This window comes from Loxodonta africana, chromosome 21, assembly GCF_030014295.1.
Source record: "Loxodonta africana isolate mLoxAfr1 chromosome 21, mLoxAfr1.hap2, whole genome shotgun sequence".
Taxonomy (NCBI): Eukaryota; Metazoa; Chordata; class Mammalia; order Proboscidea; family Elephantidae; genus Loxodonta; species Loxodonta africana.
In genome coordinates this window covers 49,926,098-49,940,435 of record NC_087362.1, presented here as the reverse complement: position 1 = coordinate 49,940,435, position 14,338 = coordinate 49,926,098, and the positions used below count along the sequence as shown (strand labels likewise).

Here is a 14,338-nt window from a genome sequence, read left to right as displayed (position 1 = left end):
CTTCCCCTACAAACATACACACACACACCCCAAACTCTGCCTTTAAATGTCCTGGCCATGTTTCAGGGGTCCATTCAAATTCCACATCTGTGAAGCATCTTGAGCGGACACTTAGATGTTATGTTATATTTCTCTGAACCTACCTAGTTTTATCTTAAACCATTGTTTCTATCCTGCACCTTATGTTAGACAATAACTACTAGAATGCGGGAACAGGCCTCGGCCATGTCTCTTTAGATGTTATACTGCCTTGCAGGTGGTCCTGGCTCTGACCGCTAGTGTGAGAAGTGCCAGAGGTGCCTGGACTGAGAATTGGAGAAACATGTTTCTAATGGAAGTAGCAGAAGCTTTGTTTGAGAAGACTAGGCCAAGCTTTGTTTGAGGAGACTAGGCCAAGAATACAGAACACTTTAAACTTTAATTTGGAATTAACCTTGTATATACTTGTGGTTTATGTTAGATTATTGCCTTGAATTAGATGATCGTTCAGACCCATTTTACTCATAGGTATGTAGGTACTTTCAGTACTTTCACAGGATTTAAGAGTCAGAAACTATTAATTGGCTGGGTTTTTTTTCCCCGTTTATATATCGAATTGAATTAGCATTTGTTGAGTACTTACCAACTTGGACACAATGCTAGAAAGTAAAAACGGGTTGATAAGACATGGTCCCTGTCCTCAGGGAATTCATAGTTTCATAGGACAGAGATACATCAATGTCAAGTTGATAGTATGAAACAGAAGGCGAGGTTGTGTGATCTACACACCAGGGTTCTTGGAGTCTGGATCTGGATCTAAGTTCCAGTTCTGACTCCAAAAACAGGGTGAAGGAAAAAAAAAAAACCATGACAGCATGTTTTCTAAGATAGAATTTAGCTTATAAAAACAAGGCCCTCTGCCAGTTTATTTATAAGTAGGTATAGAAAATGCTTAAGATCTAAACAAGTTTAGTTAATAATTCTTTAGTATCACCAAATATCCAGTCAGAGCTGAAATTTCTAATTGTCTTATGTCTTAATTTTTTAACCATTCGTTGGTTTGAATTAGGATGCAAGGAAAGATCCATACGTTGTGTTTGGTTGCTATGACTCTGAGTCTCTTTTGTCTATATCAAGATTTCTCAACCTTAGCACTATGGACATTATGAGCGAGGTAGTTGTTGTGGGAGACTGACCTGTGCATTTTAGGATTCTTTATAGCAAAAATCGCCCCAGGTTAAGAACCACTGACCTATATTCTCCCTCTATCCTTTCTGTTTTTTCTCCTAGTGATGTATTTGCAGAAGAAGTTGGGTAGTTCATCCTACAGAGTTTCCCCTCAGTCTGGATTTTGCTGGTTTTCATCTCTGTAGTATAATTTAGGAGCCCTGGTGGCACAGTGGTTAAGAGCTACAGCCTCTAACCACTCCTTGGAAACCCTTTGGGGCAGTTATACTTTGTCCTAGAGGGTCGCTGTGAGTCAGAATCCGGCTTGACGGCAACAGGTTTGGTTTTTGGTTTAAGTGTAATTTAACATCCTCTATTACCGATTTTCTGTTAATTGGTAGTTGGATATAGAGACTTAATTAGTTTCAGGTTTTTTGTTTGCTCTGTTTGGCAAGACTGCTACATAGGTAATGTTTTGCTCTTCCATCAGGAAGCACATGATATCTTGTGTCTTTCTGTAATGCTTAAAAACCATTGGTGCCTAATTCATTCATCAGGGATCTTTTTATTTTAAAATGTATGTTTTCATTTAGACAAACTATTTTAAATAACAATTTGTGTTCTCCCTTAATAAAGGAAGGGGAGATGGAAGGTGAGGCAGTTGAAGCCATTGTGGAGGAGTCCGAAACTTTCATTAAAGGAAAGGAGAGAAAGACTTACCAGAGACGCCGGGAAGGCGGCCAGGAGGAGGACGCTTGCCACCTACCCCAGAACCAGACGGAAGGGGGTGAGGTAGTGCAGGATGTCAACAGCGGTGTACAGATGGTAATGATGGAACAGCTGGACCCCACCCTTCTTCAGATGAAGACTGAAGTAATGGAGGGGGCAGTGGCTCCAGAAGCAGAGGCTGCTGTGGATGATACCCAGATCATAACCTTGCAGGTTGTAAATATGGAGGAACAGCCCATAAACATAGGAGAGCTTCAGCTTGTTCAAGTACCTGTTCCCGTAACTGTACCTGTTGCTACCACTTCAGTAGAAGAACTTCAGGGGGCTTATGAGAACGAGGTGTCTAAAGAGGGCCTTACAGAAAGCGAACCCATGATATGTCACACCTTACCTTTGCCTGAAGGATTTCAAGTGGTGAAAGTGGGGGCCAATGGAGAGGTGGAGACGCTAGAGCAAGGGGAACTTCCGCCTCAGGAAGATCCTAGCTGGCAAAAAGACCCTGACTATCAGCCACCAGCCAAAAAAACAAAGAAAACCAAAAAGAGCAAACTGCGTTACACAGAGGAGGGCAAAGATGTGGACGTATCTGTCTACGATTTTGAGGAAGAACAGCAGGAGGGTCTGCTGTCGGAGGTTAATGCAGAGAAAGTGGTTGGTAACATGAAGCCTCCAAAGCCAACAAAAATTAAAAAGAAAGGTAAAATTAGTTTATCCATTATATTCTCATAAAACCACTTTGGAGTAAAGTACACAACACAGTGGGTATTCAGGTTGTTTTATATTAAAATAATTTTTTTTTTTTAAGATCTTTATGTGGGTACCGGTCTTTTTAACCAGTCTAAAAGTTCCTCAGATTGAGTATTTTCTGAAGGCCTGGAGAGAAAGAAAGAAATTGATTAGTGGCAGGACATAGTTATGACTTAGACTGCATTTATTTATAAAGCCTAATGGAATATATTTGTAGAAATTTAAGATCAGGATTAATCTTAACACTTTGAAACCCTGCATCAAGTAACTGTTTGATTTTGCATATAGGTGTAAAGAAGACATTCCAGTGTGAACTCTGCAGTTACACGTGTCCACGGCGTTCAAATTTGGATCGTCACATGAAAAGTCACACTGATGAGAGACCACACAAGTGCCATCTCTGTGGCAGGGCATTCAGAACAGTCACCCTCCTGAGAAACCACCTTAACACACACACAGGTGCATGCTGGATAAGAGTGTTGGGGGCAGGGAGATGAGTGCTGCCTATCCCCCTACAACATAAAAAAAAAAAAACAAAACGTAGCAAAGGTTACAAGTTGGGATAAACTCGGGTTTTAAGTCTCATCCCAGCTGGTTCCAGCAGGAAATTAAAGAAGGAAGATTTTTGTTCTTTATGGTGTTCTTTTTGTAATCTTGATTTTATTGTAAGCAGATAGACTTATAGAAGAACATAAAGAAAATTTACTGAGAAATAATGCAAACTTTATGAGGATGATGTTCCAGGAAATATCTATTGTTGTCATTGTTAGGTGCCGTCAAATCGGTTCCTACTCATAGTGATCCTGTGTTTCAAAACACTTCCCCATCCTGTACCATCTTCGTAATCATTGTTTGCTTGAGTCCATTACTGTAGCCACTGTGTCAGCCCATCTCCTTGAGAGTCTTTCTCTTTTTCACTGACCCTCTACTTTACCAAGCATGATGTCCTTCTCCAGGGACTAGCTCCTCCTGGTAATGTGTTCAAAGCATGTGAGATGAAACTTCACCATCCTTGCTTCTAATAGCATTCTGGCTGTACTTCTCCCAAGATAGATTTGTTTGTTCTTCTGGTAGTCTGGTCAGCACCGTATATTAGAGACATCCATACTTGTTCAACCTTCCTTATTCATTGTCCAGCCTTCATATGCATATGAGGCAATTGAAAACACCATGGCTTGGGTCAGGCTCACCTTTAGTCCTCAAAGTGACATCTTTGCTTTTTAATACTTTTAAGAGAGCTTTTGCAGCAGATTTGCCCGATGCAATGTCTTGTTTGATTTCTTGGCTGCTGCTTCCATGGGTGTTGATTGTGGATCCAAGTAAAATGAACTCTTATATAGCTTCAATATTTTCTCCATTTATCATGATGTTGCTTATTGGTCTGGTTGTGAGAATTTTTGTTTTCTTTATGTTCAGGTGTAATCCATACTGAAGGCTGTCATCTTTGATCTTCGTCAGTAAGTGCCTCAAGTTCTCTTTCAGCAAGCAAGGTTGTGTCATCTGCATATTGCAGGTTGTTATTGAGCCGTCCTCCAGTCCTGATGCCGCATTCTTCTTCATATAGTCCAGCTTCTTGAATTATTTTCTCAGCATATAGATTGAATCAATATGGTAAAAGGATATAACCCTGATCCACACCTTTCTTGACCTTAAACCACACGATACCCTCTTGTTCTATTCGAACAGCTGCCTCTTGGTCTAAGTACAGATTCCTCATGAGCACAATTAATTGTTCTGGAATTCCCGTTCTTTGGAATGTTATCCATAATTTGTTATGATCCACACAGTCAAATGCCTTAGCCTAGTTGATAAAACACAGGTAAACATCTTTCTGGTATTCTCTGCTTTCAACCATGATTCGTCTGACATCAGCAATGATAACCCATTGTTCCACGTCCACTTCTGAGTCCAGCTTGAACTTCTGGCAGTTCTTTGTCAATGTACTGCTGCAACCACTCTGGTAGTTAATAGTTAACTTGTAATATTTCCTGAAGACAATACCATTATGTTGCTAACATCTTAAACACTGACCAAAAAAAGACCCCAAAAAAGCCCCGAGCAACTATGAGGAAGAACATTAGAAGTGAAATCCTACCTTTGTGAAAAGCATGGCATTGTTTTACCTCAGGAAACATAAGTAATCCATAATCTCAGAGGGGAAAGTTTTAAGGCATTGCTAACATTCATTCTGGCAATTCAAACATTTGATCGTTTTAGAGTTTCATACATACCTTAAATGTGCTTCTCAGGTATTCTCATTAAGCTTCATGTTGGCTGCGGGCAGATCTTAGGAGCCCACTGGAGTGGAGGGACTCTGCACCGGAACTCTTGTTTGGTTTTCTTCTGGGCTGTTTGTACTTTAAGTTTTGGTACTTGTCTGCAAATGATAGTAAAAACTTCCTTTCTCCTGGTTTTTAATGCAGAATAGCTTTTCCCTTTCCAGGTTCTCTACCTCCTTTTAAGTGATGACTCTGGTTTTGATTTGATGTGCTGGTTGTCACGATCTAATGGATGTTGTCCTTACTATAAGCAGTATGCTGTACAGTAGTATAGTCTTTTCTAATGTAATTCAGTCATTTTCAACATTCCGCTAGTTTCTACTTGATAATATGGTTTATTGGTGCTGTGAAGACACTGTGACAGGGGCATATGACTAGCCCCTAGGACATTCCAAGATGGGAGTGCCTTAATGTAGGCATCGTATGTAGGTCCTCAGCTTTGAAAATAAGAAATTCCATCTGTTCAGTTACCCAGAGCTGATTGGACAAGACTGATTCATACTAACCAAAGCTTCAAGAGTCAGATGCATATACCAGCGCATCATTTTATAGTGAGAAATACACCTTCTTGTTTTGTAGATGCAGTTGTATTGCAATCTGTGGGGTGCCCTTGCCTATTTGAAGATGCCGTAGCCATTGAAAGATGGGTTGGTGAGCATAGACTTTGAGTGGAGGGACATAGATGGTCATATTGTGCAACCTGATGAATATCCCTGCCCCACAGCAGTGTCCACCTCTTTCCTAATTGCTAGGCTTATGTCTTTCAGAGTCAGGGTTATTTCTCTCTCCTATGTAGTACTAGGTAAACACAGGCAGTTCTTGTTTTTCAGCTTACCTTGCCCTAACAGAAGTGGGTGCTGTTTTCCTGCTCTTGTTAATTACTTCTTTACTTACCTATCTATCACCAGACTGCGTTTTTTTGCAGACAAAAACTCGTCCTCACGCCTTCTTCCTCAGTGGTGCTAAAGAAGCAAATTGAATAAGCAAATGAACACCCTTGGAATTTCTTTGTTACTATCATATTCCAGTCACGCTTCTGTCTCCAGGTTTTCTTCAGTCTCTGAAAGAATCATTTCTACAGATGGATGGGTCCCAGTCATTACATTGTGACTCTTCCTAATTCCTGTCTCAGAGAGAAACCTTCCTTCAGTTTTGCAATTTGGGGGAGTACCTTACTTGCACCCATTACAAATTGCAAACCCACAATTACAGATGGTCACTAGTTTTCCAAATCATAGTCTGTGAAAACAGAACTGTGTTCTGCTGCTGGCTTTATCTCCTTATTATTGTCAGTATCACCTGGGCATGATATTTCTAATGCAGTATTTCAGAATGTAAAACGTCTGGAGAAGATCCAGATAGGGCCGCTAAAGTAATCAGTTATGTTGCGTGGCTGCTGTGGGAGAATATATTTGAAAACACTGGGATACTTTCAGTTTAAAAAAAAAAAATATTTAAAGGGTATATAATTAGCTATAAAAATGGCATGATGGGGGTTCCTGACCTCTAACTTCACAAAGTGGGGAAAGCATCGCCATTAGCCCAAAGCTGATTCCTGGGAAGCAGAGGTCAAACATAACCTTCTCTCTCCAAGCTTTTTACCAGTTCTCACACCACCCATCACTCCCAAAGCACTCTCTCCTTCCCTGCTGCATTTGATAATTCTGTGAGATGGCTGCGCGGAACTCACAGACAATACTTAACGATTATGGGGTCTATAAGGGAAGTAACAGGTTACAATTCAGAATCAGAAATGACTCAGGATATAGTTCTTCGGTCAGGACAGCTTCTCAGCCACGCCCACAGACAGGCCTCTCCCTGGCTTTTGGGCCTACTTGGCCTTTGCTCTGCTTGACAAGTGTTTCAAAGCTCTTTAGTTCCATCGATAAGTGCCCAGAGGCACACCACTTCCCTAAGGAGCTTTTTCCTGAAGGCAGTCAGCTCTCTAGCTCTGTGGGCCAGGAAGCCCACTGCGCTGTCTTGTGCTGGTCTTCTGGTTCTGTTGCTGCTGTTTCTCTGCAGCCACTTCTCGCCATCTTGCATCTCCAGTGTTACAACTCCCTTTCTCTGTCTCCTGGGTCTAGGAGGTTCTCAGCACAGGGACCCTGGGTCCAAAGGATCTGCTCTGCTCTTCTTGGTGGTTAGTGAGGTCCCCTCTTTCTGCCTCTGGGATGGTTCATTTTAAGCCTAGCGGGGTGGCAACTGACGAATCCCCTCATTAGGGTTCCATATACCTTATTTGCATGGTACCACACCCACAAGAGTGCCATGCACCTCATTTGCATTATTAACAAGCTGTTTAATCCTCTTTGTAGGACATAAGCACCTTATTTGCATAGTCCTACCCAGTCATTTGATGGAAGTTACAAGACCATGGCAAGAAAGGGCATATAAAAGTGATCCATCGCACTGCATTAGCTCATAAAAGTATTATGTTAGATAAATTGACATTTTATCTGATTAGGTAAATTGACATTTGAATAACTGAATATTAGATGTGGATGTTTGAAAAGATTTGTTTAAATCGCATAAAGGCAGTACTACTTCATAAAGCCTTTGATAAACCTCTGGAACTCCTTATCAAAAACAATTTATATAGAAAGCTGGTATGTTTGTATTTAAAAAGAAGAAACATTTTCATAATGCTTCAGAATATGAACAGCCCAATAGCCCTATATATATAGTCAGCTTTATTGATCCTGTGGTCTATACTTGATAAAGCATCAAAGTGTAAAAGGTGTTATCTGTTCTTTAGCAAGAGTTGGAAAAGAAGGGTGTTTCTATCAACTTTTGTTGTTTTTGTTCATGTTGTTGAGAATATTCACAGTAGAACATGACACCAGTTCACCAGTTCCTGACTGTACAATTCAATGACATTGGTTGCATTCTTCTAATTGTACAGCCATTCTCAGCCTCCTTTTATAAATTGTTCTCCCCCCATTAACATGAACTCACTGCCCCCTTAAGTTTTCTGTCTAACCTTTCTAGTTGCTGTTGTCAGTTTGATCCTATGTAGGTAGTTCTTAACAGAGCACAGTGCTCGAGGCAGACATTCTTTACTAGTTAAGTTAAATTATTATTTGGTTTAAAGAAGACTTTAGGGGATATTTTTTGTTGTGTTTCCGTTAACTTTTAATCCAGAGTAGCCAGAATGTTCACAAAATATTTTTTGTAAAATTTATACAAAATACAAGAAGAATTTTGTACTTAAATTTGAATCTAGATTCAAATGAGTAATTAAGAGAAAATATTTGGCACACATTTCTAATATTCTGGAGTTAGAGTTGTAAAGATCAGCTGAATCCTCCCATAGCTTTTGAAGCCTCTCTCAGACTGGTCCAAAGTTGGTGGGATGAGCAAGGTCCAACCTCCAGCAGCAGTTGTATGTCACACGTTGAACTCTGAGTCATTAACTGTGCCCTTGATCTTGTTTTTCCTCCTATGCCTACCTTTCTGTAGGTACTCGTCCTCACAAGTGCCCAGACTGTGACATGGCCTTTGTGACCAGTGGAGAATTGGTGCGGCATCGTCGTTACAAACACACCCATGAGAAGCCATTTAAGTGTTCCATGTGTGATTATGCCAGTGTAGAAGTGAGTGTTCAGCTCCTTGTTGGTGCCTCTCTTAAGCAGACTGTGATTCCAGTATGAGGATATAAACTACCCAAACTGACTTAAGTTGAGGTAGAAAATCTTACTAGATTGACACTCGTGCCCTCCCCACCAAAATTGAAATGAGTATAGGAGATTTACCCTTTGAAAAAAGAACACCAGTTCCACAGGGTATTTGTAGACAAGCTCTACCAAACTTCAAAGAAACAAATATCTACTTGGCCTAAACTCTGTCCAAAACCACTACTATCGAATCAATTCCAACTCATAGCAACCCTACAGGACAGAGTAGAACTGCCCCATAGGGTTTCCAAGGCTGTAATCTTTACTGAAGAAGACTGCCACACTTTTCTCCCACAGAAACACTGCCCAGGGCATTTAAAAATGGGAGGTTTCTCAACTTTTTTATTTGAGTCTGCCCTGTCACCAAAACTGGGTAAGGATACTACCAAAAGGAAAAGTATATTTTATTCTCACAGAAAAATAGAAATTCTGAATAAAATTGTTAACAAACCAAATTTAGTAATATATTTAAAAAGTAGGCAATTATTAAGTGGGCTGTATCTAAAATTCAAGGATAGTTCAACCTTAGGAAATTACTGATGTATACTACATTGAGAAATTAGAGAAAAACCATACTAACTATATAGGTAACTGGGAAAAAAAATTCAATCCTCAGTACTGTTTAAAATTTTATCAAGTTGAGAGTAGAAGAAAACTTTTATATGATAGAGTGTGTATGATAAAGAGCGTATACCAGAAACCTATAGTAAACCCATCCTAATTAACTCTGAAACATTGAAAGTATTTCCATAAAATAAAGAACAAGACAAAATAATCATTCTCACTTACTATTTCAACATTGTACTGGAAATCCTAGCCAATGGAATAAAATGGAAAGATAAAACTGCCATTTCTTACAAGTGATTTGCTTACCCAAAAAACCCAAGAGTTATCAGCCGAAAAACTTAGAGTAGTAAGAGATCAGTTGGGTGGCCAGATAAAGGATAAATGTACAGAAATCAATAATTTTATTATATACTAGCAATAGTGGGAAGCTATGAAATGGTTGAAACAGCAACAAAATGACTCAGGAATAAATTGAACAAAAAAAAAAAATCTGATACTTATATGAAGAAAACTTCACAAATGTCTAAAGGACATAAATCAATGAAAAGACATTACAAGTTAATTCTGAATTTCAACTGAAGAGTAAATATGAATGACTAAGAAGATTTTGGAAAAAGAATTAGGGAGCTTGTGCTGTGGTAATGTTGTAAAACTGTGTAGTAAATTAAAACAAGTATTGGAACAGGAATAGACAAAATAGCTCCGTAGAAGAATTCGGGTGTACACAAGAACTTAAATGTGATAAAAGAGGGAAATCTGGGAGTAAAGGGAATGATTCAGTAATGCTGTTGGGACAATTGTTTAACCACTTAGAGGATGTGAAAATTGACTGTGTAATAGTTAATGGTACAAGGCTATTTAATATTTTTTTGGAAAATTTTTAAAATTTCACCCGCTCCTCCTTTATCAACATGGTTAGGTTTCAAAGACCAGGTTGTTACGTGGAGAAGCAGGGTTAGATGAAAGTGGAGGATTTTGTTTGTCTGTTTTCATATCATCCATTTGTCTGATTTTTTTTTCTTTAGAAAATGTGATCATAGAAATAACAGCTAAAACTTACTGATGTGCTCATCACTGTGACAAGTTCAGTTATAGATTATTCTTCTGCAGAGAAGTAGGCTTGGAGGAGACAAAGCTGGATAAGGTCGGGCTGTGTGACTGGAGGGCCCATGGCTTAACCACTTTACCTTCTTCCCATGCTGGGTTAGAGCTTCTTTGCGTAGCTGCCTCCAGGGTTCCACTCCTACCTCTGCAACCCCTCTGTGCCTGCAAGGGCGCTAGGAGCCAGGCACCATACCAGGCTTCACCCCCAGTTCGGGTCTTTGGGATGTCATTAAACTCACACGCATTTCTTTGAAACACCCTCTCCAGTGCCTCTTTCCCCACCTTCCCAGCAATTTTGAATTGTAGGTCCTCATGCTGCATAGGAGTTGAGAACCTAGAGCCGGTGCCTGTTGGCTCAGTGCTGCCTCCTTATCTGCACGGAGGCCATGGGCATGAAGAAGGCCAGCCCTGCATGGCAACTGGACACAGTGCCCCTGCTGGCAGGAGGGAATGGAGGGCACAGGGCAGTGTGGTCCCACTTCCTGGAGGCCTAGGGGCCCTCCAGAAGGGAGGGACACTTCGCAGCCATTGCAGCCATGCACACTGCCTCGTTAATGCCCAAGATAGCCAGATAGTAAATTTTCTACTATTGTTGTAAATGAGAAACGTCGGATAACGAGACAGTCAATAAGTGAGGAATAGGTGTATTAGTAAGTGGTCAAAGCACTTCTTAGAACTGGATTTGAAAGTCACTGTTTTTGAAGGAAGAGTACCCAGCAGGAGACTAAAGGCATAATCAGTGATGACAAAGATAGATGCGAGGACCCTGAAGCCTTGCCTGTCTAGGAAGTGCTAATGATAATAAGAGAGGGTGAGGGGTCTTGAAACACATGCTCATTAACTCAGATTCAGAATCTGGAAGGAGATTGACCCATAAATAGGTAATGGATCATTTTAAAACTATTATGGAAATTTTCAAACATGCAGAAGTAGAGGAAATGGTATAACTCCATGTACCTATCACCCAGCTTAAACCAGGATTAATAATGACCAAATTGACTCATCTATATCCTTATCCATTTATGTCCTTCCTTTGAACTATGGTATAGATTTGAGAAATGAAGGTTACAGATAATAAGGAGGAAGCAATATTATCTGTTAGGCTTTTTGTATATTCTGAACTTCGGTGCCCAGAAACTAAGCCTTTGTGCCCAGCCAGTGCTCGTGTTAACAATCTATGTTAAACAAGTTGCTTACATGTTTCAGGTCAGCAAATTAAAACGTCACATACGCTCTCATACGGGAGAGCGTCCGTTCCAGTGCAGTTTGTGCAGTTACGCCAGCAGGGATACATACAAGCTGAAAAGGCACATGAGAACCCATTCAGGTAGGACTTCTCCCCTAGTGAGCTGCTTTTCAGTGGATCCGGAGGGACCCTGTGACCCACCACATACCCCCATTGTTTACCTGAACCAAAGGCTGGCATAAAAGTGGTGTATGATGCTCTAGCATATTTCTGAATTCATTGTTCTGAATATATATTAGAGAATGACTTGTTTTGTTATTCAACATGAGTCTTTATGCAAATGGAACAATAAGGAAGAAATGAAATGAAAGTCTGAGAGTTTTTGCTTTTAAGAAGTTGGTAGATTACCTAACCCAGCTTGATCAGTTTTCCTAAGTGCTGTCTTTTCCTACAAAGAAAAACATGCTGATCCTCCTACCATCCCATCTACTCTCCCCCAAAGGTAGGCATTATTGTAGGAACTAAATGTGAAAGACTGTGTAGCAGAGCTGGGCAGAACACAGGTGGCCAACAGCACTTCAGGACTTGTCAGCTATTTCTGGAGATAGGCACGTGCAGGGCAGTGGCTTCAGCTCCCTGAGTAAGACCTGCAGATTCTCCAGCTTAGCATAGCTGCCCCTGAATTACCCTCCAATTAAATTATAGTGTCTTCACTTCATTAAATTTGTTCATTCTGTGTTTCCTTTTAAGGAGAAAAACCTTATGAATGTTACATTTGTCACGCTCGGTTTACCCAGAGCGGTACCATGAAGATGCACATTTTACAGAAGCACACAGAAAATGTGGCCAAATTTCACTGTCCCCACTGTGACACTGTCATAGCCCGAAAAAGTGATTTGGGTAAGTAGATTAGTGACATTAATAAAATAGATACATACTTTCTTGAAAAATTTGTGAAAATACGAGGACTATAAATTACTTCGTTGTCTTTGACTCTTAAGCTTTGTGTATGTAAGTGGCCTGCTACTTAATAAAAGCTGTTGATTAACTGCCGTTTTTTTCTTCTTCTTTCCCTTGCTGCAGTCAGGTCTTAGTGATCTCATCAGAGTCATCCCTAGAGGTCATCCCTGACACCCCTCTTCCTCATTCTACTTCAGTCACGAAATCCTGTTGATTCAGCTTCCTCTGTTCATCTGTTCTTCCCCTTCCTACTGTATGCATGGCCATTGTCCTTGTTCAGACTACCATCTTCTCTCACCTGTCCTGCTTCAGCTAGCTTAACTGGTCTTGCCACACCTGTCGTTTCTCTTTTTTATTTTCTGTATAGCAGCCAGAGTAATTTTTTCAAGAAACAGAAGGAAATGTGTTATTAACTTGTTGAAACGCTTGTTCGTATTGTCACAAGCTAGACTGGATTTTGTGTTTTTGTTTTCAGGTGTCCACCTGCGAAAGCAGCATTCCTATATCGAGCAAGGCAAGAAGTGCCGTTACTGTGATGCTGTATTTCATGAGCGCTATGCCCTCATCCAGCATCAGAAGTCACACAAGAACGAGAAGCGCTTTAAGTGTGACCAGTGTGATTATGCTTGCAGACAGGTAGGGCCCTGCATCATTAGAAAGTACTCAATGCCCTACTCTGTAAGGCCTTGTCAAAGAGCTTTTATGTGTGGTGGCTTGGTGGCTTTTCTTTTTTTTTTTTTAAGTTGAAGTATTTTAATTTCACTTTTTTTTCCACATTTGGTGATTTAGTGATAGCAGTTACATCATGTGCAACCATCACCAGTAATTGTTACCAGATTTTCAGTGGTGGCTGTTTTTAAGGATGGCATTTTTAAACTGTGGTTTATGAGGAACACCACCAAAATAAAAAAATCAGAGGCTGTGCTTTTCAGTTGTATCTTCCCAGTCTCCAGCTGATACTTTATTCAGTCACAGCTTACCTTTTCCTAATGTAAACTGACAACTTCTTTTTCAAAATCGTCGAAATTAAGTCCAGGGCTAGAGAGGGGGCGTAGTCTGCTCCTGGGGCTTGATGCTTAGGGCAGGAGCTAGAGAAGCAGCCCAGAAGGAGTGAGCGGTTTTATCTGTGCTAAATCTGTGGGCGCACTAGCATTTACCCCAGTAAAGATGGCTTTATTGTCTGGACCAGCAGCATTGAGCACAGACCCTTGAATGAGAAAGCCTGTCAGTCATGTGCATGTGACCAGAAGCTGGGTACCAGCCCCTGGCCAGGCTCTGAGCCTCTTCCACCCCGGCTCGGTTTCAGGAGAGGCATATGATCATGCACAAACGCACCCACACTGGGGAGAAGCCTTATGCCTGCAGCCACTGTGATAAGACCTTCCGCCAGAAACAGCTCCTCGACATGCACTTCAAACGCTATCACGACCCCAACTTTGTCCCTGCGGCCTTCGTCTGTTCTAAGTGTGGGAAAACATTTACACGTCGGGTAAGAGTCCGAACTTCCCGTCCCCTATAATGATTCTTAATATTGCATTCTTGATCTTCCGCTGTCCAGCAGGGCAGTTTTTTCGTCTGAGGTTGTAAACATAGAGATCCTCTCTCGTATGGAAAGGGCAGTACCCAGCCAGTCATCCCAATCTAGAGTTTTCTATCCTTGTGTGAACCTTTCCACTGATAGGGAACCCACTACCTTTGAATAGGTTTGATTGTTTAAAGGAATTTCCTTAAAAGGATTGAAATCTGCATGGAACGGGGAGCTGGTCCTCTCCTGCGTCCTCCTGTCTTAGAGGCTGCTCAGCCCTCTCCTCAGAGAACACAGACCTGTCTTCTAAGGGGCTCTCACGCACTCTCTCTCTTTCTGTCTCCATCTCTCTCTTTCTTTCTCTCTCTGACTCTGCTCCAGATTGAAACCAGCCCCCCTGAATAAGAAGAGCATGTTCAGG

General features: G+C 40.9%; 1 protein-coding gene across 4 annotated transcripts in view; it reads left to right on the top strand.

The window, feature by feature from the left end:
* Nucleotides 1-14,338, top strand: part of CTCF (CCCTC-binding factor) — a 44,150-nt gene that overhangs the window by 20,880 nt on the left and 8,932 nt on the right. For 3 of the 4 annotated variants that reach the window (XM_023556566.2, XM_023556569.2, XM_023556568.2), the window contains 7 exons: nucleotides 1,783-2,572; nucleotides 2,911-3,081; nucleotides 8,361-8,494; nucleotides 11,453-11,573; nucleotides 12,183-12,332; nucleotides 12,868-13,028; nucleotides 13,699-13,881. In XM_023556566.2, coding sequence (XP_023412334.1) covers nucleotides 1,783-2,572; nucleotides 2,911-3,081; nucleotides 8,361-8,494; nucleotides 11,453-11,573; nucleotides 12,183-12,332; nucleotides 12,868-13,028; nucleotides 13,699-13,881 — 1,710 coding nt within the window. Of the gene's footprint in view, nucleotides 1-1,782; nucleotides 2,573-2,910; nucleotides 3,082-4,038; nucleotides 4,080-8,360; nucleotides 8,495-11,452; nucleotides 11,574-12,182; nucleotides 12,333-12,867; nucleotides 13,029-13,698; nucleotides 13,882-14,338 lie in introns of those variants that run through there. The other variant, XM_064273911.1, reaches the window with a different exon arrangement.